General features: G+C 40.2%; 3 protein-coding genes across 3 annotated transcripts; 2 read left to right on the forward strand and 1 right to left on the reverse strand.

Annotated features, from left to right (window-relative positions):
* The first annotated feature begins 1950 nt into the window (after positions 1 to 1950).
* On the forward strand, positions 1951 to 8782 carry LOC124266740 (ATP synthase-coupling factor 6, mitochondrial-like). The gene is made up of 4 exons (XM_046701529.1): positions 1951 to 2053; positions 4085 to 4243; positions 7373 to 7506; positions 8346 to 8782. Exons 2-4 carry the CDS (start codon positions 4086 to 4088, stop codon positions 8459 to 8461), a joined length of 408 nt encoding a protein of 135 aa, XP_046557485.1. The 5' UTR covers positions 1951 to 2053; position 4085; the 3' UTR covers positions 8462 to 8782.
* A 6372-nt stretch (positions 8783 to 15154) lies between these two features.
* LOC124266742 (PIH1 domain-containing protein 2-like) lies at positions 15155 to 19613 on the reverse strand. The gene is made up of 6 exons (XM_046701530.1): positions 19536 to 19613; positions 18780 to 18988; positions 17735 to 17858; positions 16218 to 16795; positions 15333 to 15480; positions 15155 to 15259 (listed from the first exon to the last, which is right to left on the reverse strand). The coding sequence occupies exons 2-5, from the start codon at positions 18969 to 18971 to the stop codon at positions 15343 to 15345; spliced, it is 1032 nt and encodes a 343-aa protein (XP_046557486.1). The 5' UTR covers positions 18972 to 18988; positions 19536 to 19613; the 3' UTR covers positions 15155 to 15259; positions 15333 to 15342.
* LOC124266743 (uncharacterized protein NKAPD1-like) lies at positions 19614 to 25465 on the forward strand. The gene is made up of 5 exons (XM_046701531.1): positions 19614 to 19690; positions 20568 to 20662; positions 21891 to 22120; positions 22943 to 23026; positions 23877 to 25465. The coding sequence occupies exons 2-5, from the start codon at positions 20597 to 20599 to the stop codon at positions 24337 to 24339; spliced, it is 843 nt and encodes a 280-aa protein (XP_046557487.1). The 5' UTR covers positions 19614 to 19690; positions 20568 to 20596; the 3' UTR covers positions 24340 to 25465.
* Positions 25466 to 25864: the final 399 nt, after the last annotated feature.

Genomic DNA, 25864 nt, shown 5'->3' on the forward strand with positions numbered 1-25864 from the left:
CAAGTGTATTTATTGGCCGACACTATATATACCCTAATTACTCTGCAGGGTATACAAATTCATTAAAAATTGTTTTTGTTTTTTGGGGGTTCTTTTTGTCACGGAACAAGTTTGTATTTTCTTTACAATATAAATATAACATTGGGGCAGCGCAACATCCAATAAGAGATTTGCCGTGGGAGCAATTAACAGGTTCACTGTCTGAAAATGGTGTGCGTGTGTGTTAAGAATAAACAAAAAACAAAACTCATTGTATTTTACATATGACAGGTGACAGAAATATCACAGGTGACATATATATTATAGATAGCAAATATTTCACAGACAATCACAATACAATGACAAATATCACAGGTGACAGAAACATCACAGGTGACAGAAACATCACAGGTGACAGAAATATCACAGGTGACATATATATTATAGATAGCAAACATTTCACAGACAATCACAATACAATGACAAATATCACAGGTGACAGAAATATCACAGGTGACAGAAATATCACTGGTGACAGAAATATCACAGATGATAAAATATCACAGGTGACAGAAACATCACAGGTAACAGAAATATCACAGGTGACATATATATTATAGATAGCAAATATTTCACAGACAATCACAATACAATGACAAATATCACAGGTGACAGAAATATCACAGGTGACAAAATATCACTGGTGACAGAAATATCACAGATGATAAAATATCACAGGTGACAGCAACATCACAGGTAACAGAAATATCACAGGTGACAGAAACATCACAGGTGACAGAAACATCACAGGTGACAGAAACTGCACCGGTGACAAAATGTCACAGGTGACACAAATATCAAAGATGATGAAATATCGCAGGTGACAGAAACATCACAGGTGACAGAAATAGCACAGGTGACAAAATGTCACAGGTGACACAAATATCAAAGATGATGAAATATCACAGGTTACAGAAACATTACAGTTGACAGAAATAGCACAGGTTACAGAAATATCATAGAATGACAGATATGTTACTATTGTCAGAGGTGAGGTGAAATTGGGTTTAACGTCGTGCTTGAGAATATTTCGCTCATATGACGACGTGCATGCGTGTGTATGTGTATGTGCGGCGGCTTGTACTAGCCCAGACTGAAGCTGGTTTTATAGTGCTAGCCCACTGAGATACCATGCCGCAGTGAAGCATGAATACCCCACTCAGACACATTATACTGACTCCGAGACGACCAGTCCTTGTACCCATTAATGCCGAGCGCCAGGCAGGGACCAACAAGTACCACATTTCAACGTCTTTTGGTATGACGCGGTCGGGGATCGAACCCGCGACCTTCCGCTCTCCGGGCGGACGCTCTAACCACTACACCATGGAGGCGGTCTACATTTGTCAGAAGCATCACAGGAGACAATTACTGATGACAAAAAATAACTGATGGCAGATATATATCAGGTGACAGAAACTAACCCATGAGGATGTATTCTAGCTGTAAGTTATCCCGGACGTCCTGGTACACATGTTCGGTATCGCGTTTCTTTCCTCATCCCTTCATATGCATGGGCGGATCTCCTCCAATTGGCTCCGCCAAGGCAAAAATAATCTTCAATGTGATCTTGCACTTGGTCTAAGCATATCAGCGCATACATTCTCATCAGAAAAGCCAAACGGGGGTCTTTGCCCCATATACACATAGGACGTTGATTGTCTGGATCGAGGACTTACATGACGCAAGTCATCGTCTTGCAGTTGCATAGATCAGTGCTCATGATAACAGTCACTGGTATGTCTGATCCCCTGTCATATGTCTAGAATTAAACAACAAAAACAAAATCCAAAACAAAACAAACAAACAAAAAAAACCCCCAAAACCCAACAAACATTAGTTTCCATGAACATAAAACAGCATATGTACAGAATGTATACCTCAATATGTGATAGGTTGTTAGGAAAATAGTTCTTCACTCGCACTCACGGGCACCGGTCTCGTTCTTTCGCGTTGTAATATCGTCCTCGTTGAGTTGCCCTCTAAACCAAATTGCAGGTTACCGGCTCGAAGAGTATGTGGTGTTCTCATTTATATTCTAGATATGTCGCATTAGAGGTTATAACACAATTTTGTCGTAATCTTGTTTGAATGGGTTGCGTTTGACAGTTTCTCAACGATCATAGCAAGCATCGACTCAATGTTCCAAAGCAGTGTTTGTCTATGGTGATGTTAGAAAATCATATCTCGTGAATATGGCACAGTGTCAAGCCCACTGACATAATAACGTTCGTTTAATTTCTATCTCAATCGAAAATCGACGCTGCAGTAAATCATTATTATGAACTGTCTAGTTTCTAAATGTTTATTGAGACCCATGACATTTTGTGATGAAGTTCAACGAGCAAACCCTGCCGTGATGTTGCTGAATATTGCTAAAAGCGGCGTAAAACCAAACTCAGTCAGTCAGTCAACGAGCAAAACTCACTGGGCCTTCTTAATTATGGCCATATGGGCAGTGGGGTAGCCTAGTGGTTAAAGTGTTTGCCCGTCTGCCCGAAGACTCAGGTTCGATTCCCCACATGGGTACAATGTGTGAAGCCCATTTCTGGTGTCCCCCGCAGTGATATTGCTGGAATATTGCTAAAAGTGGCGAAAACTGACACTTGCTATTATTCTCATGTGTAGGCTTGGCATACAGGTGACCCAGTTGCTGATGGTGCTGTGATTTGCTGTGCAGAGTTGCATCCCTTGGGCATGCCAGAATTCTCTGTGTCCATTTGCTTGAAGTGTCTATAAACAAAATTCTCACACATGTACAGGATTATCTGACCTTGCTCACTGTCTATACATGATTAAGACATTCAACCCCTGTGTGGATTCTAGACAAGAAATGGTCCCATGCAGCATATGGGGGCAACACAGTGTTGATGGATTGTCATCATACTCTGGTTGTGTTGACAATTGCACATGATATGAACCCCTGGCTTGTCGAGCCCATAATGGTTATAGACACTATTTGGTGATATGTCTGGAAGATTGATGACTGCTGTGATAAGCTTTTACTTTCTCAATTGACATTGGCAGAAATATACTGTGGATGCCTCCATGGTCCAGTGGATAGAACACTGCTTGCAGAACAGAGGTTTCTAGGTTTGATTACCATCTGTGTAATCTTGTGCCTAAATGGGGTATTCATGCTATATTCAATGGGATAGCGCTGTAAAAATGACACTAATGTGCACCAGTACAAGCAAACATGCACAGAGCTCCAGATAAGATTTAGCTCATGTGGGTACTGTACCCACTGTATTTCTTTGGGGTGGGTAGTATGAATGTTGAGTGGGTATTTCATTTTCCGTTACCCACTGCCTTCAAAGATGTGCATATTTCAGTCATTTTACTCACCTAAGTATTATGTCATTGAGTAAGCAGGTATGTTCTGCCTTATGTCATACCTAATCAAAACCAACTTAAACATAATGGAAATGATTTCATAAAAAATCACTCATCTTATACTGACAGTACAACACTTGTCCTATACTAACAGTACAACTTGATAGCAATCGATGTCTTTTTCATTACGCAAGCGATTTTTATAAATATATTCCGTACGCATTTGTTTTAAACTTTTTGCGTATCTAACATTTTAAATGCGTAATTGGTACGCAACAATTATTTTTCAATGCACAATTTGAAATTTTCTGTGCGTATTTTACCTGGATACGCAGCTTATCTGGGCCTTTGCATGCATACATAAGGGTAAACATATTAGTATTTATGACATTAAATCATGTTTCACTTCCCGTCACAGAAATAAACTGAAGTATGTATATGGATTATTATTGTCAATATTTTGTGTGTACATATTAAATCAATCTTCAAAAAGCCAAACACAATTCTGAATTCTGTGAAGTCTACTGTTTGCAGATATTGATGGAAACTGCAGAGCGTGTGAATGAAATAATGGACAAAACTGTGCAATGTGTGATCGAGAAACCTGTTTTTTGAACGAGTATCATTAAGTATAATGTAGTGGCCTTTTTACGTACAATATACGTCTTTGACTGTTGGAACGGGATATAATTAATTTGTTTGTTGCCAGGATGTTGACACGGATAGTTTCCCGGCTTGGTGCCGTTCGTCAGACGATCATCCATCAGGCTCAGAGAAACATCGGAGTGACAGCTGTAGCGGCGAAGAAGACTGACCCCATCCAGCAGCTTTTCGTAGATAAAATCAGGGAATATTCACAAAAGAGCAAGTAAGTCAATTTACAGAACACTTTGTAGCTCAAGGATATCTATATGTTGTGATTCCTCAACCTGTTGAACCCGTGAAGATCCGGGGTAGAATAGGTCTTCAGCAACCCATGTGCTTGCCATAAAAGGCGACTATGCTTGTCGTAAAAGGCGACTAACGGGATCGGGTGGTCAGTTTCGCTGAGTTGGTTGACACATGTCATCGGTTCCCAATTGCGCAGATCGATGCTCATGTTGTTGATCACTGGATTGTCTGGTCCAGACTCGATTATTTACAGACCGCCGCCATATAGCTGGGATATTGCTGATTGCGGCGTAAAACTAAACTCACTCACTCACTCACTCAACCTGTTGATCTGTTGATGTTTTGTGTGAGGTTTCTATCTAACTGGATGTTGATCTGAGATTTGGCTGTGTGTCATCGCTTCCCTATTGTTGCAGACCTGTGAAGGTCCGGGTTAGAATGAACCTTCAGTAACCCATGCTTGTCGTAAGAGGCGACGAACGGGATCGGGTGGTCAGGCTCGCTGGCTTGGTTGACGCATGTCATTGGTTCCAACTTTCGCAGATCGATGCTCATGCTGCTGATCACTTGATTGTCTGGTCCAGACTCGATTATTTACAGACCGCTGTCATAAGCCATTCTCTTCCCGCAGAGGTTACTTGTCATATCTTCCTACGAACCTCTGTTTTAATACGGCCCATTCATGGTGCGAGTGTTCAGGATTCGTGATTGGTTGCAATCAGATTTAGTTGTGCAATCAGCGATGTTGTTTCAAAAGTGATCATTTGCAAGGCCTCGGTAATTTTCGTATGCTTTGGGAAAACTAGAACCTCTTCATACCTGCGCGATGCGCAAACATTTCTTCTAGACAGAACTCAGTCATGTAATGGCGGATCAATGGCGTCTTATCGCCCTCGTTGACAACGGACAAGCTAGCCATTAAATGTCTTGTGTGTCACATCAACACAAGTCCCCGGCAGAGTTGGGATCATATTTGTGGCCCCACATTTGCTTGTATTAGTCAGGTTGGATCTAAGTCGATGTAACACGTGTTCTGATTGGACAGAAAGAAGGGAGATAATTCGTTTTGCAGTTTTTGGCCGATAGGGAATTTTACGAGAACTGGGAAATATGGCCGTATTAGAACAGAGGTTCGTAGGAAGATATGACAAGTAACCTCTGTGGGAAGAGAATGCCAAATAGCTGAAATACTGCTGACTTTGGTGTAAAACTAAACTCACTCATTCACCTATTGTGTCAGTTTTCAGGCCAACTTGCCTGATCATGATATTGCCTGCAGACAATTGATATAGCTCGAAGATTGCTGACTAGGCATTATAGAACCAGTCTGTACAGAAACTTTCTGTCCACCCTGAACTTGTCACTTGCCATCATTTTTCGCTAGATCATAGCTGTCTCATTTTCACTAGACTGAAATAAATTTCAATAGACTTGAGCACTGGACAAATGGCTAATGTGACAATGCCTAGGACTACACGGTGTTACCAGTATACATCAATACACTTTTCAAATGATACATATTGCAATATTTGTTCTGAGAACTTGGTATATTGGGTAAAAAATATAACAAGTTTTGTGATTCTCTAAATAGTATAAGTTTAAATCTGCACAGACTTTGATTCAATACAGATGTTAGCCTTTGTCCTTAGTTAACATAACTATATACTTTACATACTATAGGTTGTATTAAAAAGAAAGAAGAATCCATAACTATACAACCTATTTTTGAGATTACTGTGATCAGAACCATAATATCTCTTTGTGGGGTTAGTATAAACGAAACCGCCTCCGTTGTGTAGTGGTTAGAGCGGGGTTCGATCCCCCGACCGCGTCATACCAAAAGACGTTAAAATATGGTACTTGTTGGTCCCTGCCTGGCGCTCGGCATTAATGGGTACAACAAGGACTGGTCGGCTCGGAGTCAGTATAATGTGTCTGAGTGGGGTATTCATGCTTCACTGCGGCATGGTATCTCAGTGGGCTAGCACTATAAAACCAGCTTAAGTCTGGGCTAGTACAAGCCGTCGCACATACACACACACGCATGCACGTCGTCATATGAGCGAAATATTCTCAAGCACAACGTTAACCCAATTTCACCTCACCTCACCTTGTATAAACGACGAAGCTGGGTCTGCATGTAAAATCAGTGTCACTCACTGTTAGGGGTGAAACGGTACGCTCTTACTATGGTACGGTACGTATTGCGGTACAAGACCTTCGGTTGGTCCGTTTCGGTTCGGTATATGAGATGTGATCATAAGAAAAGAAAAACATAAATTTTGACAATATCTAGACATTTTGGAAAAGGTGTTAAAAGCTTAATAAAATGGTACGAAAACTGAAAAAACGATTTTTGGATTGCATTATGGTATACCGAACCGAAGGCAAAACGCCGCAGTTCTACTAATACCACGGTATACCGTTTCACCCCCTACTCTCTGTCAAATACTTTAGACAAACACAATACATATGCCTGTATCTTGACATATGTGTCACAGTTGGTACATCTATTCACTCTGGGTAGTTCTTTTTTCAACTTTGTCAGATTGGCCTCCCGTTATAATTTTAAGGCAGAACCCTTAGAAATACGGACCAATACAAGAAATATGATGGGATGGAACCTGGGTGCTAAAATTAAATGTGTTGTTTGACAAGATGATTGTCTATTTGCTTTGTGTATGATTACACAAATGCTGTAAAACATCTGTGTATGTTTTTCAAACATGTTCTTGTTCATGAAATTATTTGTTTCCTTGATGTCCTGCTTTAGTAAGACGAGAAACTGCTTAAGTTTGGCCTTGGATGTTGAAGGAACAGTGTACATTAGTTAAGATTTAGGGCCGTACACTCTTTAAGATGTAGAGATAATTTATGATTATTTACAGACCAGCTTCATGTGTAAGAATATTGCTGTGGGCAGCAGCAAAGCTATATTAAACATGGTACAAGAATCTGTATCGAAATGTCGCACTCATGGAATAATAGAAGTTGTTATCCATAAAGTTTGTCAATACTGTATTTCCAAACCTCTAAAATGCCAGTCAAAAACAAGCAATGCTCAATGTTGACGGCTTGACCACTTGTTGACACTTCTGTTCTGCAGGTCTGCTGGAGGCAAGCTGGTAGATGCCACACCCAATGTGGAACAGAGTCTCAAGGAGGAGCTGGAGAAGATTGACAGAATATTTGGAGCAACTGGCAAAGATATGACCCAGTTCCCAACCTTCAGCTTCGCAGGTTTGTAAGAGCTGGTGCACATAGTGTAGGAGAAGATAGCATGGCTTCTAACTTGTGATGACAGCAAATTATGTAGTGATGCAGTTCCTCACAGACTTGTGGCATTTGGGCTCAAATTCTGAACCATTTGTCAATACTTTGTTTGGCTACATATTGGAACTAACACAACTGTGGATACCATGGCTACCAACTTGTATGTGAACAAGTCAAAATTCACTGCTGACTTGTAGCATTTGGGCTGAAATTGTTGATTAGTTCTCATTTCTTCAGTTCTGCTAGAAATGAAACTGAAAAAATCGGATAGAAAGAAAATAAATAACATTTGTCTCCTTCAAACAGTACTGGCAACAAACTCTGAGGATGAATGAAGTAAGGTTCTCTTGTCCTTGGGATTAGTCTTAAAATTTGGAATATTTAAGGCTTTATAACATGCAAATCAAGGCACTTCAATACTCCTTGAGAGTTAGTGTTACAGCAGGGACAATAACCACTTACTTGTCATGTTACTAGGAACTAGTGCTGGTTATTACTCACAATATGTAGATCGATAATTGAAGCTCAGTAATCGATCAATAATCGACTGTAATTGTAAACCTCACCTCAAAACTCTAGCAATATTGAGACACAATCATAACATTGTGAACAGAAACAGGTACCTCTTAACATCAATTAATATAACTGTCTGTTAAGACGAGTATGTTTACATTGCAGTTTTAGTGAGCTAAAACCACATCAATTGTTTGTCTTCATTTAACAAACATAACACAAAAAGCGACGTAATACTGAAATTACTCACTATGTACGGATGTGCTGTTCATACAAGTTATTTTCTGTTGCAGATCCTGATTTGGATGTTCTTGGCTTGGGAGAAGTTAAGGAAGCGCAGCAGGTTGTTAAAGAATCAGTTGTAGCTGATGCGCAGGAAGAAGACAATACACCATACTTTGATTATTAGAGAAATATTGACTTTAGAGCATTTCGTTACCCACAGCTGCTGTGCAGTGCCTTCATGCCTGCACATGTTGTCATGGTGATAAGAGCTAGTTGCTAAGCGATGCTGTCATTGAAACTAAATTTGGATGCCAGGCAGTGTTTACCTTAATTTGGTAGTTGTATTGTTATGGTAACCAATTGTGGTTGAGTGGTAGTGTTGCCTTGGCAACATGGCACACATGGAATTAGTGTGTATTTATGTTAATGTTGTGGAAGATTCATTTGACAGAAAACTCTTGTGAGAATGTGTAAATAGAATGGAAAATAAACTTTTCACAAATTTCATTTGTTTTGTGGGATTTTAATCATTGCCAGGTGTTCATGAAAAAAGGGAGTATGACTGATCTTCCAAACCAGATTTGAAGCTGTGAATATTACATTAGTAGGCACCTACCTGCTATGAGACCTGAGTTAGAATGGGTCAACGCCACCCAATTCATAGTGGTTTAACGGAGATAGAAATGGGATTTTGGTAAGTATTTATTAGTCTATTGAATGGAAAAGTCATCAGGCTCAGTGATTGGTTGACGGCTTTTCGTTGAACCTGATGCGTTTTTCTCACGATATGAATCACTGGTTTGTCTGGCCCAGCCTCGTTTAGTTACATGCTGACATCATTCAGCTTGAATATTGCTCAGTGTGACAATAAATACACTCGTACGAGACTTGTGTTCTGGTTCTGTACGAGACTTGTGTTCTTGTTCTGTACGAGACTTGTGTTCTGGTTCTGTACGAGACTTGTGTTCTTGTTCTGTACGAGACTTGTGTTCTGGTTCTGTACGAGACTTGTGTTCTGGTTCTGTACGAGACTTGTGTTCTGGTTCTGTACGAGACTTGTGTTCTGGTTCTGTCTGAGACTTTGTGTGTTCTGGTTCTGTCAACGAGACTTGTGTTCTTGTTCTGTACGAGACTTGTGTTCTGGTTCTGTACGAGACTTGTGTTCTGGTTCTGTACGAGACTTGTGTTCTGGTTCTGTACGAGACTTGTGTTCTTGTTCTGTACGAGACTTGTGTTCTGGTTCTGTACGAGACTTGTGTTCTGGTTCTGTACGAGACTCGTGTTCTGGTTCTGTACGAGACTCGTGTTCTGGTTCTGATTCATATAGAGGTATGAATGGCCCAGGTGTCAAAGGTGTTACTGAGTTGTGTCCCTTGGTGGTACTGAGTTGTGTCCCTTGGGAACAACAGAAACCTGTGATTATAAGTTCGAATCCTGGTTTGTCAATGAATATGTTTTGGGTTTGTCGGCACCATCTCGTGGGTTTTACCAATGTGGCAAATGCCTGAGATGTGCACCACTTCAGACTTTATTCACCTATTTTACTTACATATACATGTCTTTTGTTAAAATCTTCAGTGTCTTGTTTGTCCCCATGTCTGTGTGGCCCCCAACATGAGTTATGTACCCCAAGGGTCAACATCCATCATTTTTTTACATGTGCTGGAGATCCGGGGTAGAATAGGTCTTCAGCAACCCATGCTTGCCACAAAAGGCGACTATGCTTGTCGTAAGAGGCGACTAACGGGATCGGGTGGTCAGGCTCGCTGACTTGGTTGACACATGTCATCGGTTCCCAATTTCTCACATTGCTGCTCATACTGTTGATCACTGGATTGTCTGGTCCAGACTCGATTATTTACAGATCGCCGCCATATAGCTGGAATATTGCTGAGTGAGGTGTAAAACTAAACTCCCTCACTCACTCATTACATGTGCTGGACTGTGCATTGTCATCGCCTTCGAAAACTTGATTATTGACATCTCATGGTCAATGTCTGCCTGAAAGGATTCCAGATTTGGATTGTCCCCCCATCAACCTAGTCTAGTCGCAAGGGGGCAACCAAATGGGCGACATCATGCACCCTGATATGTGTTTATGTACTCTGCTGATGTATACTAAGCAGCAAAAGAAACGTCAGTTCTGAATTTTCCTGTGCAGAAACAGATAACTGTAAACTCATTTAATGTTTTGATTGTATATTTTTGACAACATCTCCAACTTTACAAAAGCAAAGACATTCCTTCCCAAACTCAGAATGGAACCCAGGAAATGGTCTTAGAAACGCAACCTGATCTCGGAGATGGTACGGTGTTCTCCATGTTTTTCATGCAACTCATGCTGCATGTGCTGTTCACAACGACCAGCCCTATAAAATGTTCCCCATTCACATTACAACTTCAGCAGGATGCCGCGACTCACGACAGCTCAGAGGAACCAGGCACTAGGAAGACTTGAAGCTGGCCACACTGCACAAGCCGTTGCCAATCACTCCAGGTCAACGTTCGGACCATCTACAGGCTGCAGCAACTTTTCTGGGCCACCAACATCACAAATGATCGTCCCCGTTACGGGCAGACCAAGGGTGACCACAAGACCGCCATATTGTGCGACAGCATGTACAGAATCCCTTCATGCAGGCATCCGACACAGCACGCCAGACAGTGGGAACACACAGAAGACCAATCAGTACTGATACAGTACGCCGACGTCTTAACAGCGGGAACCTCCATTGTCGTAGACCTTACCGTGGACCTATCCTCACCCCTTGTCATCGGGGTGAACGCCTACAGTTTGCCCTACAACATCAAAGCTGGCGATACAGGCAATGGAGAACTGTTCTGTTCACAGATGAGAGACGGTACTGCATATCAACTGCAGATGGCAGAACAAGAATATGGCGATGACGTGGCCAGTGTTACTCAGACCAATGTGTTATTGAAAGAAACTCCTGGGGAGGTGCAAGCATCATGGTATGGGGTGGAATAGGCCTGAACCAGAGAGTGGGTCATGTGGTGTTCCTTGGTCCATGGAGAGGAGGCGACATCACAGCGGTGCGCTACATCGACCAAGCTCTCAGACCCCACGTCATGCCACATGACGCCCGGGCCCATACTGCCAGAGCTACACGAGACTTCCTACAGCACAACGGTGTCAACATTATGCAGTGGCCAGCCCTTAGTCCTGATTTAAACCCAATTTAACATCTTTGGCATGAAATTCAGAGGAGACTGAATAATATCATACCAAGGCCAAACACAGCCGATTTATTGCGCCAGGCCTTTCTCAGAGTGTGGTTCCAGGTGCCAATGGCCTTTATCAATCGATTGGTGCATTCCATGCATAGACGCTATGCTGTAGTTATTGCCGCTCGTGGTTGTCACACTAGATACTGAAGTCAAGGGTCTGAATGGACTGCAAACGTTCACGTAATGTCTTGAAATTCTGTTGAGTTATTCATTGATGTGTCAAGATATTGTACCCAAAAATGTTTTTGATCCGTTTATTATGTCAATTTCTGTAATGATTTGATTACAGTGCCTAATTTTGAATTCGTACTGACAGGGTTTTTTTGCTGCTGAGTATATTTCCCAATCATGAAAATATTTGTAGTCTGATCAGTATTAATTTATTTCTGATCAAGTTCACACAGTCCAACAATGATTATAAAACATGCCATAATTTATTCACAAACTGAAAGTATCTTCTCACATTCCAATAGCAAATGGACGGCATTTTGATGAAATAATTTGCTTGTTGTGAGAACTATATCCCTTACCACTGAAATAACCAAAGAAGATTGATTGTAAGGGTGTGTGTCGCCCATTTTGTTCTGGGAGGTCACTTTCTCTGTATATCAATTTTGGGAAGGGGCTGTCATTCACATTGTACAAGTTTCTCCCCATAAAAATCATCACCCCCCTAGCCATAACTTAAGAGATGCGTGAGTGTATTCCATCTGACTTAAAAAATGAAACCTTACAATGATCTGAACACTTCTGATACTTAGCTCAAACATAAACTTTAACATAGGGTTCTAGAATGGGGCTCCGTACTGAATTGATGCAATTTCTGAGGTAAAATGTGTTAGAAATTTTGTGCTGGCCGCAGCATTTTTAAAAGGAGACATCTCATATGTTATGATATTGGATACATAATTCATATCACATCGGTCTTGTACTTCTACTACTTACAATTAATATTCCCCCAAACATCAAATTTAAGGACATGCATGTGCTCGAATATGATTCATAATTGTTGATGAAATTATCCGAAAACTTTGGTTGCTCAGATACACTCCAGAGGAGTTGAGAAAGCATGTGGTTAGTGGATACACTGCGCTGGTAATAATGACCAACACATTAAACATGCCAAACTGTACACTGTACTGTGTTTTACAAGCTTCCTAATATCATATGTAATTTCTAAGTCATACAATCTGACTAAAACAATACTTGGCAAGAACTCATCATCTGTATAATCACAATAATCATGTTTTATCTGAGAACGTATATCAGTATATAGTGTCTGTTATTACAGTTTGTTCAGCTTGACCTGAGCTACTCTACATATGCAAGACCCGGGAGGTCAAATGGCACAAACGGCAGGTCGAGTTAACTTCATTAAATAGGGGAGCAGAGAATGTAATTAATGTTGCGTTCGTGCGAAACATGCATACATGGATTCATTACAGAACTTATCGCGGAAAACCACACTTCTGAAAAAAACAATCATTTCATGTTTTAATTGAATTGTTTAGTCATATTTTATCTAGTTTGGTTTACTAACTTTACAACGTACAGACGTCAGTTACTTTCACAATCTGATCCACCTTGCTGTCACTCTCTACACCCAGTTGCTGCTGCTGCTCGCTGCCTAAAAGCCTGAATCGGAAACATTAAAAGTTAGGACATTGCTGACGATTTCTCGACACTGAGATGTCCAATGGCGACATGTTGACAATCAACTGACAAAGGTGCACCCCTTCACAATAATAGACCCAACCACTTGTGACACGGTCACGCAATGCATTAGTATTCACCTGATCAGGTCAAGCTGAACAATCTGTACACAAGTATGACGATATCCTAATGTTGTTGCAGCTGATTCTGAGCCATGAGCTCACAGGTCCTGAAGAACATGCCAAAATCTGATACAGTAATATCGGTAACTGCCAGTTGTCTGTGTGTCCCGCTTTTAGGACACTATCGCGGGAAATCGGCATGTGTACGAAACATACCATTTTGACACTGATTTTAAGGGGCAAGTTTGGGGGTCGGCTTATCTATGGGGTCTGCTTATCTACGGTAATATACGGTACTATGTGCAAGTGAAAGTGATCATTTTGAATTTTTTTTAGAGAAATTCTGCATCACCCACAACATGATAGGAGAGATAATTTTAATGATGTTGCTGTCTTGCTGTACTTGGTTTCATTAAACTGAAATCATATGTCTAACATTCATTCAGAGATGTTTTGATTTAGCAAGCTGAATGCAATATTGTAGTGGTGTATGGTTCCAAGCCAACGATTCAATACATAAATGTAAAGAACGAATATCTCCCCACATGGTTACAATGTGTGCAGCCCATTTCTGGTGTCCCCGCCATGATATTGCTTCAATATTGCTAAAAGCAGCGTAAAACTAAACTCACTCATTCACATCGGAGATTATCAAGGATTCCAAACAAAGTGCCTTTAGTAGACAAAAGTGAAAAAATCATGATACTGTTCCAAAATAAATCCCTGCCTACATGGCACATGTAACATATGGTATATTTGGGATTACATTTTCTCAGTGATGTACACATTCTAGTACTTTTGTTCGATTGAGTCCCATCTGGTATTTGAATCTACAATCTCAGTGTCAGGCACCTAATTGGCAAGCATAAAATGTCGGCCGTCTAACCCACTCAGCCACTGCACAAAAATGGAAGTCCGACAACTCAGGTAGTCTTGGCCACATACTTTATATACCCCTCTGATAAGTGTAAATTGGTATGGCTCCCATGGCTGAAAGCTATGATTACATAATGCTGTTTAGAAACAATGGCAAGGACATAACTTCAAATTACAAATAGTAAATTATTGTAAGGTTAGTCATTGAGTTGATCATGGAGACCATGGCATGGTGTTATTGAGAGAGGAATGTTTCTTGTTGAACTTGGCTGTGGCCTTGAGTTGATCACTGTGAGCATGGCATAGTGATATTGAGAGAGGAATGTTTCTTGTTGAACTTGGCCATGACCTTGAGTTGATCACTGTGAGCATGGCATAGTGATATTGAGTGAGGAATGTTTCTTGTTGAACTTGGCTGTGACCTTGAGTTTATCACTGTGAGCATGGCATGGTGATATTGAGAGAGGAATGTTTCTTGTTGAACTTGGCTGTGACCTTGAGTTTATCACTGTGAGCATGGCATGGTGTTATTGAGAGAGGAATGTTTCTTGTTGAACTTGGCTGTGGCCTTGAGTTGATCACTGTGAGCATGGCATAGTGATATTGAGAGAGGAATGTTTCTTGTTGAACTTGGCCATGACCTTGAGTTGATCACTGTGAGCATGGCATGGTGTTATTGAGAGAGGAATGTTTCTTGTTGAACTTGGCCATGACCTTGAGTTGATCACTGTGAGCATGGCATAGTGATATTGAGTGAGGAATGTTTCTTGTTGAACTTGGCTGTGACCTTGAGTTTATCACTGTGAGCATGGCATGGTGATATTGAGAGAGGAATGTTTCTTGTTGAACTTGGCTGTGACCTTGAGTTGACCATGGAGACCATGGCATGGTGTTATTGAGTGAGGAATGTTTCTTGTTGAACTTGGCTGTGGCCTTGTGTTGATCACTGAGATGATGTCAGTGGCTGTTGCCTTGAGTTGATCACTGAGACCATGGCATGGTGATATTGAGTGAGGAATGTTTCTTGTTGAACTTGGCTGTGGCCTTGAGCTGATCACTGAGATGATGACTGTGGCTGTGACCTTGAGTTGACCATGGAGACCATGGCATGGTGATATTGAGTGAGGAATGTTTCTTGTTGAACTTGGCCGTGACCTTGAGTTGATCACTGTGAGCATGGCATGGTGATATTGAGTGAGGAATGTTTCTTGTTGAACTTGGCTGTGGCCTGCTCCTCATCAACAGGATGCGGAAGTTGCAGATGAAGCTCGTACCTATCCGGAACTAGCAGAGACAGATCATCCTGAAACACACAGGGTATGTAATAAACACAGAAAATACATCTTTATTGTAGCATACAGACTGGTGATGTGCTTCATGCCTGATCACTTTAGACACAGTGTAGATGAATAAGCATTGATTTTCAAGGTTTTTGCAGGGGTTCATGTAGGGCTGGCCATCAATATAGATCATAGAGAAAGATAATCGTTAACTAAATATCGATCAATTATCAATAAACATCAGAGAAATAACTTTAAGCAAGAATGCCACAAACTGTCTGAAAGAAATGAATATATTTCACCCCACTGGTGAGCAGTGACATGTTTATGACTGGTTACTAACAAAACAGCGTCTTTAACATAATTTAGAAGCAGCCAAAGAATGAATTTGAATCTAATAGCACTTGGAATGCATATTGTGATTTTTTACATTTTGTCCAAACTTTGAAATTAGTAATGTCTTGGTATGGTGTGGGATGGAGGAGGGTGGGAGTGTGGTTTATTAGGGGTGTTTCACCAAAAGTTATCACCAACTAAAAGGGCGTGGGTAAGCCATGCAGTACTAATTTCTTTAAAATACATTTGAACATTATGGGTTGTCTACAAGATATGTAATCTTGGCAAAATATGATACTGTCCCAAGTCCAATTTTCCGGGTAAGAATTGGTCTTCAGCAACCCATGCTTATCATAAGAGGCGACTAAAGGGATTTGGTGATCAGACTAGCTGAATGGTTTGAAACTATATAATGCACACATACCTGGGATATTTCTAATTCACACTCCTGGACACTGGTCACTTCCGGTAAAGAAATTTTCACCTGCACACATTTTCCACTGTCCACATCAACGGTTTCCATGCTATACTCAGGTTTCTTTAATAACACAACATCTGATGCTATTTCTTCAATCAAGTTCGACCTTGTTGCAGTTTTGTCCTCAAATGGCATTCTGATTTGTGATTGGTCAGATTTGGGAACATGTGATTCTGATTGGCTGTCTCCAACACTGATATTGGCTAATGCTTCCATTAACTTATCTTTCCCACCAGGCCCAAAAGGGCTAAAGGATTTTTCAAGGTTTTCAAGATTTGACTCAAATTCTTTATCGTCTTTACTCTTGGATGTAAAACTCTTTTCGATGCGTTTTAGGCAACCTTTGTGAGGTGTGTCTCTGTCAAGGATTGTGTACTGATGATTCAGTTTGACCTTCTGTTGATCTTCAATATAGTCCATGGCTAAATTAATGAGGGTGTCTCGATCAGTCAAGTTGGAAGAATCTCGGCCGTAGTTGTCTAACACTTTCGGATTGAAGGCCACTGATGTCAGACTGTAGCTTTCTGAAACAATAAAGGCACGGGGGACAAAGATAAGTATTTGTTTTATAAGAAATTATATCTATAAGTGGAAATATAGAATACAATTAAAACATGTTACTGCTGCTGATGAAATACATCAATCTGATAAACCTGGTACCATCTCGTAAATAGTCAAAGTGAGTGAGTGAGTATGTGTGAGTGAGTATGTGTGAGTGAGTGTGTGGTGAGTGAGTGAGTGAGTGAGTGAGTGAGTGAGTGAGTGAGTGAGTGAGTGAGTGAGTGAGTGAGTGAGTGAGTGAGTGAGTGAGTGATATAACTATCGAGCAATAAAATGCATTCACATAGGTTTGGTGCTGGCTACAAACAAGATATGGTTCCCAGATGGTGATATTATACGATATGGGCAATAATTGTGTCTTGGACCTTAAGGCGCACCGTTTCTGCACTTTTCAGCTTAGTGAAGTTTTAATGATGTTTATGATTTGGGGGTCTACACTAAATGTCAGTTTTATACTTTCTTCAAGTTTCAAGTTTATTGCATAAGCCCACGTACAATACAAATAAACGTGTAATTATACGATAGTGGCATTTGACAATCAGATTCATATGTATAAAGAACGCAATGACAATGCTTCCTTAATGTGAGAACAACAATATGTTAGTGTTGGAAACTTGGTACAAGATAATGTGTTCAGAAAATATTGTTGATCTATGTAATTTGGTAATGCTTTAAAATATTTACAGCGCAAATCATGATAAACTTTACATTCAAATAGGAAATGAAATTCATTTTCTACAAAATTATCATTACAAATATTACTTTCTTTAGACCATGTGTATGCAATGAATGATTGAAAATACTTTGTTCTGAGAATAGATCTTACCCATCAGTACATCTTGCCACTGTTAGTAAACCTTTCCCCTGTGGATGCTCAGTTCATAACAGTTTTGGACTATTACCTGTTTTGTCTTTCATCTTTTCAATGGGTACTCCAATCACAGGAACAGCATCATTTGGAGTTTTAGGACCTGGAACTCTTGGCCATGAACAAAAATTGATGTACAGTTCATCTTTATCAGGTTTCTGAAAAATAATAGGAGAGGTGCAATTTAACATTGCTTTAATCATCAGCATTTCACATGATCTCTGCACCTCATGTCTTTCAATGCGGAGATCAAACTGGGATACAATGACAGTGAAAGTCAGCGAATCTGAATACCACATCCCGTTAGTTGCATCTTATGAGTGAGTGAGTATTAGTGTTGGGAATTGGTTGAAATCTCACAATTGATGATTGGTTCAATACCAACGTCCAATCATCGAAAAAAAATTGTTAGCGTTATTTTTTATATTTTCCTCTTTAGGTTGTAGTTGCAGATAAGTATAAAGAAAAAACATTTGGTTCTCTGTTGTTGTTTTTTGTTTTATTTAGAAACGGCACAAATTACATTTGCAGATTTCACATCCAGTGTAAAATGATTCAGTTACAGTGTAACATTAACTTCCCAGATTCTTCAAGAAATATTCAGTCATGACTTTTCAGAAAGTGAAGTGAGTATTTTAAGAATCAAACACGTGTTCCGGCCCTGACAACGTCCTAGATATGTTCCATCATCAAGTATTTCAAACTCTATTACAGCGGTTCCAAAATCATTTCTGTTCGATTATGAGAAAATGTGATCGACTGCTTGGTTGTTTGGACACTGCGACCAATTTTCGATTATTTCAATTAATCGGAACACCACTAGTGAGTATGGTTTTACTTTGTTATTAGCAATATCACGGCTGGGGACACCAGAAATGGGCTTCACGAATTATACATGCAAACCAGGATTCAAATCCACCATCATTGGTTTCTCATGTGCCTATGGGACACAACTACCGATTGTGGCACCTTAGACAATTGGACCAGTCTCATACACTCACAAACAATTCAAAATAGTAAACAAGGCCAGAATAAAGCCACAAAGAATGATAACAAATAATCAAAGCATCCAATCCTACCAGCACCGTTGTCTTGACAACCATGTGTGGTTTGGGTGGCGCCATGGCCTCTTTTCCTTCCTTCATCTGTTTGTCCATAAATTGTTTGTAGCCTTGGGGGTTGTTTGTCGCCATATCATCCAGCATCGTCCAGATATTCTGAGCCTGTTTCAGAAGATCATCTTTATTGTAGCCTGCCATTGTCTCTGCCATGTTGATTCTCTGAAAGTCTAAAAAAAGGATTAAAGTTATTGTATTTTACTACATGAGGTTTTTCAAAGTTGTAACTTCATACAATGACATGACTCACCGCAGAAGTTGTAGTGCTGGGTCCTTTGTAGCATTTGTAGTATAACCTATCATAACTCTATACTTTATCATAGGCTTACAAATAGTGTGGTGCTTCAAACGCTTTGTGAATTCATGAATATAATCTGGTGATCCTTAATTTCTCGCAACAAATGTTTTTTTTCTGTATTTAATTTCATATATATTTTATGAAAACGAGACCTTAATGAGTGTAATGATTGTTCAAAAAGCTTTAAAATATCTGGCTTTATTTAAGAGTTAAAAAACACAAAGCCGATAGCAAATAGTGCTTTCTAGTTTCTAACGGTAAAATTAACAGATATCCTATTCAACGGGATCTGTAGTTGATTGTAACTACTAACTTTCAAGAGAAAGAATTTTTTGACTGTCATAGTTCTCGAACTTGATGCTAATATGTTTGCACAATTCGCCAATGTTAACTAATTAGGTGTTATGTATGTCACTTACTGAACTACACCGATCACCACTTCTGACCTGTCGAGCACTTGTTTCTAACGACAAGCGTCCTTGGTATGCGAACTACGAAGAACACATAATCTGATGACGTATTGCACCGGAAGTGTGGAAAAACGCATCAGTGGAACGTTGAGCGTTGCTAGAAGGTTGGTTGTTTTTGTTGTTTTTTGTAAGTTATTCAGGACACCCCACGCGTAGGGAATCGTTGATTAACCGTAAACGTGTGTAGTGATGTGCAAGTGCGCGTTTTTCCTTTTCAGAGTAAACTTTGAAAGCAGACCCAAGTTAAAGACTAAACAATGCTTAGCGACTGGTCTTATCTCACTGAGTCAGTGCTCACTGTACATACCTCCAACCCTTTGAGTAACGCTTGGGCATTTATGACCTTCGTAGGGTTATCAAAACATTATTACTCACTTGAGTTGAGTCTGTTTGGTAATTAGATACAAATACTTATGTGATCGTTTGAAAAAATATATTTGGTCAAAATGTTTCAGGCAATACTATGTGCCTCATTCTCTGCAGCTGAATTCATTATGTGATGCCTGCATTCAAGCAGAAAATAATTTGTGAAGAAATATAGGCGTGTTCACATAATGTAAGGCCATGTATTGACTGTGAGACGCTATCATAACTCTGGGCAACAGGCTAGTACAATATCCCATGCTTGTTTTGAGAGGAAAATAACAGCATATGTTGGTCAGGCTTGCTGACGTCTTAGTGTCCTTATTTTGTTGATCAATATTGTCAATAGTCATGTCAAGACTTCATTATCTAAAGGCTGCCACTATACATTGAAATATTGCTGAGTGCGGGGTTAAACAACATATGCAGAGCTGTGCATTGTTATACTTCTGTCGTTTTTACATATTTCATGCTCATTCGTATGTCAGCAACTCAACATATATTTGGTGTAAGAATTCAAATAATAATTTTAGGTGGAACACTGATCAATGACTTGTTCATCAGTATTTGCTAAATCGCTGGATGCTGTGGTACAGTTTATATATTTTCATCTTCCAGGTTGGTGGCGGTAGTTGAGATCTTTTAAGATGTTCTCCAAGAGCACGAAGCAGATGTTGAGGAATGTTATCCGACACACAGGAACACACAACAAGGTGAGTTATGAGCTGTAGGTCACCAGATGGCAGCCCACCAGAATCAGATTGGGTCCTCAGCAACCCTCGCTTGTCATGCATTGCTACTGAAGTGTCCCGGTCAATAGCTTGTGGTTTAATATGGAAGCTTCTGACAATATCAATCACTTAAACAAGAATGAACAAATGCTCTCTGATATAAAGACCCCTTGACTTTCATGCCTGATTGGAAAAACTGATCAGTTCAATGTTGGCAGGGGACAGACTCTTTCTAGTTGTACCATTCCCCATCAGTATTTTTAGTGTGAGCTAAATTGAACTTGAGAGTGAAATTGCAGCTGAGAAAAATTCTTATTTAAGTCTTTTTAACTGTCACTATGGTTACTTTTGTGTTTGATATTTGCAGTGATAATAACCAATATTTTGTGTCAGTTGCTGTGCTGCTTGCCCCAGCATTGTGAAACCTTTAATGGAAAATGGATATAAAAACCGTCTGGATTTGTTCCGAGGTCAATGTTCAAAATGTATGACAAAAATATAGAATTTTATCCCAACAGTCAGTTTTACCCATGAATGATATTTGACTCAGATTTTTATTATACTTAATATATTGTAACAGATTTCACTGACATCATGTCCATTAAACTGGTAGAGGTTTTAAATTTTGCTTTGAATGCGGTGACAAAGTACGTCTGTAAAATATTTCATGAGCATGCCAGGGGCAGCTAGTATCCTGGATAAATCCCATCCTCTTTTTGACCATGACCTGCATTTCGGTTAATCTATACTAACCTCTGGATCAATTCTCATGGTTTTCACAATCCTAGATCACCCTTGATTGCATTAGCATTTTGCTGACCAATGAAACATCAAGATATGGCCGAATTCCATCAATAGGCATTGTGATTGCTCTCTTTTGAGTGTTAGTCTTTTTTTCATTGTCAAATTACTTTAACTTACAAACTCTTTGTAATCAGTTGGACTGGCTGCCATGTTGTTGAATTGCAAACAGAACATTGAATCTGGTTTGTAACACGTAATGTGGTACATTTGACCAAGTGGCATAGTCAATGAAATTGGGATGGAAATAAAGGGCGGGTAATTTGAGATTGCATGAACCATAGAAATGAATCCTGAGGTAAGTGTAGGTTTACTGAAATACTAGCCCTGGAAACATGGAGTATGGAGATATACAGGTTGAGATGAAGCCCTGCTTGTTTTGATGGATGTGTGATCTGTGTTGGTTCAGATCGTGGAGGAGACGGATATGTGGAGTCAGTGGAACATACAAAGAGAACGCCAGGGAAAGGCCTCCCGGAACTCTTTCTTGTTTGACCAGCGGTCTGACAACTATGATGACCGACGTCGTCGTGGACACCGCACTGCCCACATGGACAGCGGGGACAGTGATGAGGACAAACAGAAGAGCACATACTGGTCCAGGCAGCTGCAGAAGGCTGAGGCATCTAATCCTGACAGGTGGGTGCAGGAAATAGATCAGTGTGAAAGGAAGTAAATTAGGTCTTTGTTCATAGATAGTTGAGATTAAAAGGCAAAGGAAATTAGATGGGTGGGTTCTGTTACCATGAATGGTCCAGTTGAGATGGCAAGGGAAACTAGCCCACACAGGTGAGATGACTCTCTGTGGAAACGATCCAGTTTAGATTGAAGTAATCCTGGCAGGTGGGTTCTGGGCCTGTTTCAAGTCAATCTTTAAGAATTGCAAGGAAAGTAACCACAACAGGCCGTGATATTGCTGGAGTATTGCTAAAAGCGGCGTAAAACCATTCTCACTCACTCAGTCCTCATGTCTGTGGAAATAGTCCAGTTTTAAGAAGACAAAGGAAACTGATCCTGACAGGTGGAACTTTCAAAATTGCGAACTTTCATTGGATAAGTAAACAGTGAATATTCTCTTGTTTGAAGACGTCAGTTTATCCAGATTCAGCACCCAAATGGTTCCTTTTGAAATGTTGACAGATCAGTTTTCATATTTTCATGGCAATGTTCAGAGATAGTAGTCTGAAAGCATGATCCAAACAGGAACAAAGTGCTAAGGAATATGATGTTGTTGTTAACTCTGATTTAAATTTTGTTAGTACTCAGTGAATTTTGATTAAATTTAATAACAGGATTAAACTTCCACTTAAACCAAAAGTCGTTTCATGACAACTGAGGCTGTTTTTCGGAGTCCAATCTAATGTAGTGAGTTGGCATTGATTTTCTACTCACATCTCAGACATACAGCTGACACATGATAAGTGTGGCCTTGTGTTATAATATCTAGTGTCTTCTGTTCAGATGGGGACACAGTGGATTCAAGGAACTGTACCCTGATGATTTCGCCAGCGACCGTTCTGGAGGGGACGAGAAGAAAAGTAGAAAGTAAGTGCTAAGACCCTCTATCCATTTATAGCTAACACAATCTGCCTTGCATATTCCTTGTTTCAATTTCCATCTCATTTTGTGGTAAATTTTGAAATAACTAAAGAAGTCAAACCAGGATTCAAACCCACAATCATAGGTGTCTGGTGTGTCTAAGTAAGGGACATAACTCTGCACAGCAAACTGCAGTGTCTTCGACAGGCACCCATGCCCCTGCATAGGTTTGTCCAGGTTTGATGTCTCCATACCAGAGTTCACCAAATTGTAAACACTGTGGATCTGCATTTAAACTTTGGTCTCTCCTCCGACAGTAACCTGACTACATCGATAAGATCCGGGTTAGAATTGATCTTCAGTAACTCATGCTTGTCTACCCCGGGAAGATCCGGGTAGAATTGGACTTTAGTAACCCATGCTTGTCTTAAGTTGCGACTAACAGGATCAGGTGGTCCGGCTCGCTGACTTGGTTGACACATGTCATCATATCCTGATTGCGTAGATTGATGCTCATGCTGTTGATCACTGGATTGTCTGGTCCAGACTTTATTATTTACAAACTGCCGTGGTATAGCTGCAATATTGCTGAGTGTAACATTAAGCAACAAACAAGGAAACAACGGGAATCTTGTTCAAAGTGGTGTTGAAATCAGTTTACTAATTTTGAAATATGGTAGTGAGGTGAAGTAATTAAATGGCTAAACAGCTTGTTGTCACAGGGTTCTGGAGTCCATATGCTCTTCATTTGGTACAATGTGTGAAGCTAATGTCTGGTGCCCCTTGCAGTGATAATGCTTGAATATTACCGAAACAATACTCATGTATTCGAAAAATAATTGAATTCGTCTTTCAGGAAGAAGAAAAAGAAAGAAAAGAAGAGAAAAAAGAAGAAAAAAGAGAAGAAACACAGGACTAAACACCACAGTGACAGTGACTCTGAGCGGGAGAGGGACGACCGTGTGCACAGACCATCGTTCAGGGCAAAGTCTCCCAGCACTCTCAACATGCGGGACAGAGTAAGTGACAGGAACTATCGGGAGGGTAGGATTGAGGATAGAGAACCAAGAAAACGGAAATATTCTTCTTCAGACTTCTCAGAGAGCAGTTCCTTTGAACCAGTGAGAAAAGAAGGAAAAAAAGAACAAGACTCTGTCAGGGAAAATGGAGCGCATGATTCCTCGTCTTCTGAATCATCTGAAAGTAACACTTTCCGTCAGCCAATCAGAAAGAAGTTGAAGTCTCGCAAACATGGACTCAGGGAAAATCATAGTCACAGACATTCTGATCGAAAGAAGAGGAAGAAATGGAAGAGCTGATTGTGTATCCTGCTGGCTTTGTCATGTGTTTAATGTGATAATGGAGAGGGGCATTACAACAGACCTGTAGCCATGTTTCTGTTTTCTCCTTGGTATTTTGTGGTGGAATGAATTACCAGCTACCAAGACTTCTTGTATGGGGTGGCTAAATAGATCCTACCAGGCTCGATAACTTTAATTGTCATTGTTACCTGACAATGAGATAGGGTTCATAATATCAATGTTTGGGTATAGCAGTAGATCCTGAGACAAGTTCCTGTTCTTCTGTAGGGGTTCCCTGGTGGAATTGGTCCCTAATGACCTTGGTTTGTTGTAAAAAGTGACATATTGGATCGGGTGTCAGACTCAATGATTTTCATTGTTCTTGTAGCCTGACTGTGGTCAAATCACCGGTTTGTCTGGTCCAGACTACATCATATACAGGTCAAAGACAAATACTCAGGATCCATCACATACTTTGTCTCACAGGGTTACGTCACTGTGATGTAAATATTGAAACATTCTGCCAGTACTTCTAACAACAGCCTTCCACCTGGTTCCAACACAAGGATCTCAGTGCTGTGGCTCCATACTTCAGGGAAGCTGGTGGGGTTACAGCATTCTCTGGTCACGCTGAAACCGTGAGGGTTCGATTCTCCACATACGTGCAATGTGTGAAGTCCATTTGTGATGTCCCCTGCCATGATACTGCTGGAATATTGCTAAAAGTGGCATAAAACACGATTCACTCACCCATATTTCAGCCCATGACAGTTATCACAGTATTTAATTCATTAATATACAAGAGTGCCAACGTTAATGAACTCGCTGATGCTCTGGAGCTCTATCCATTTCCTCTGTCTCTTATTGTTGTAATTCCAGAGTTTCTAGAAACGTGAACACATTGATGATACTACCCTGTACTGATGCAAACTCACATGGCTACTCTCTTGATTCAGTGTCAGCCAGAACTAGGCACTAAATGCTTATAGAATGTCTCTTGGTCACAAATTGTGTTTGCATGAATATAATTTATGAAATTTATACTGTCAAGAGCTAAACAGATTTTTGACACTATTTTGTTGTGCATTGGGACTAAATTGTAATTATAGCATCACTTATTTTGGTAGCAAATGAGGCTATTCTCGCTATTTTTATACCTCAGGGGTGGAAATAACCCATTGCCCGACGTCCGAGTCCAGTGTTTTTTTCTGTCAGGCAAGCAAATTTGTATATCACACTGTACCGGTGTCCAGTTGACTTTCCAATGTTTATTATGTTGTTTATTTAAAAAATCAGCAAGAAAACAGTTGGTATAGTGGGAAAATAATCACGGCAAGTGACTTTACATGTGCCACTGTACCGGAGTACACTAGCAATTTTAAACTTATTTCCACCCCTGTACCTGTGAAAACACATATCCACTTTATATTCTGCAGAATCAGATTTCCTCTGGAAGAATCAACCTACAAGAAAAGGCCATCTTTGCCTGTTATCTTAGGCATCAAAATTTACATTTCAGAGTTGCTTCCCTTAGGCATGCCAA

This window comes from Haliotis rubra, unplaced genomic scaffold, assembly GCF_003918875.1.
Source record: "Haliotis rubra isolate DU_JTF1 unplaced genomic scaffold, ASM391887v1 Scf1279, whole genome shotgun sequence".
Taxonomy (NCBI): domain Eukaryota; kingdom Metazoa; phylum Mollusca; class Gastropoda; order Lepetellida; family Haliotidae; genus Haliotis; species Haliotis rubra.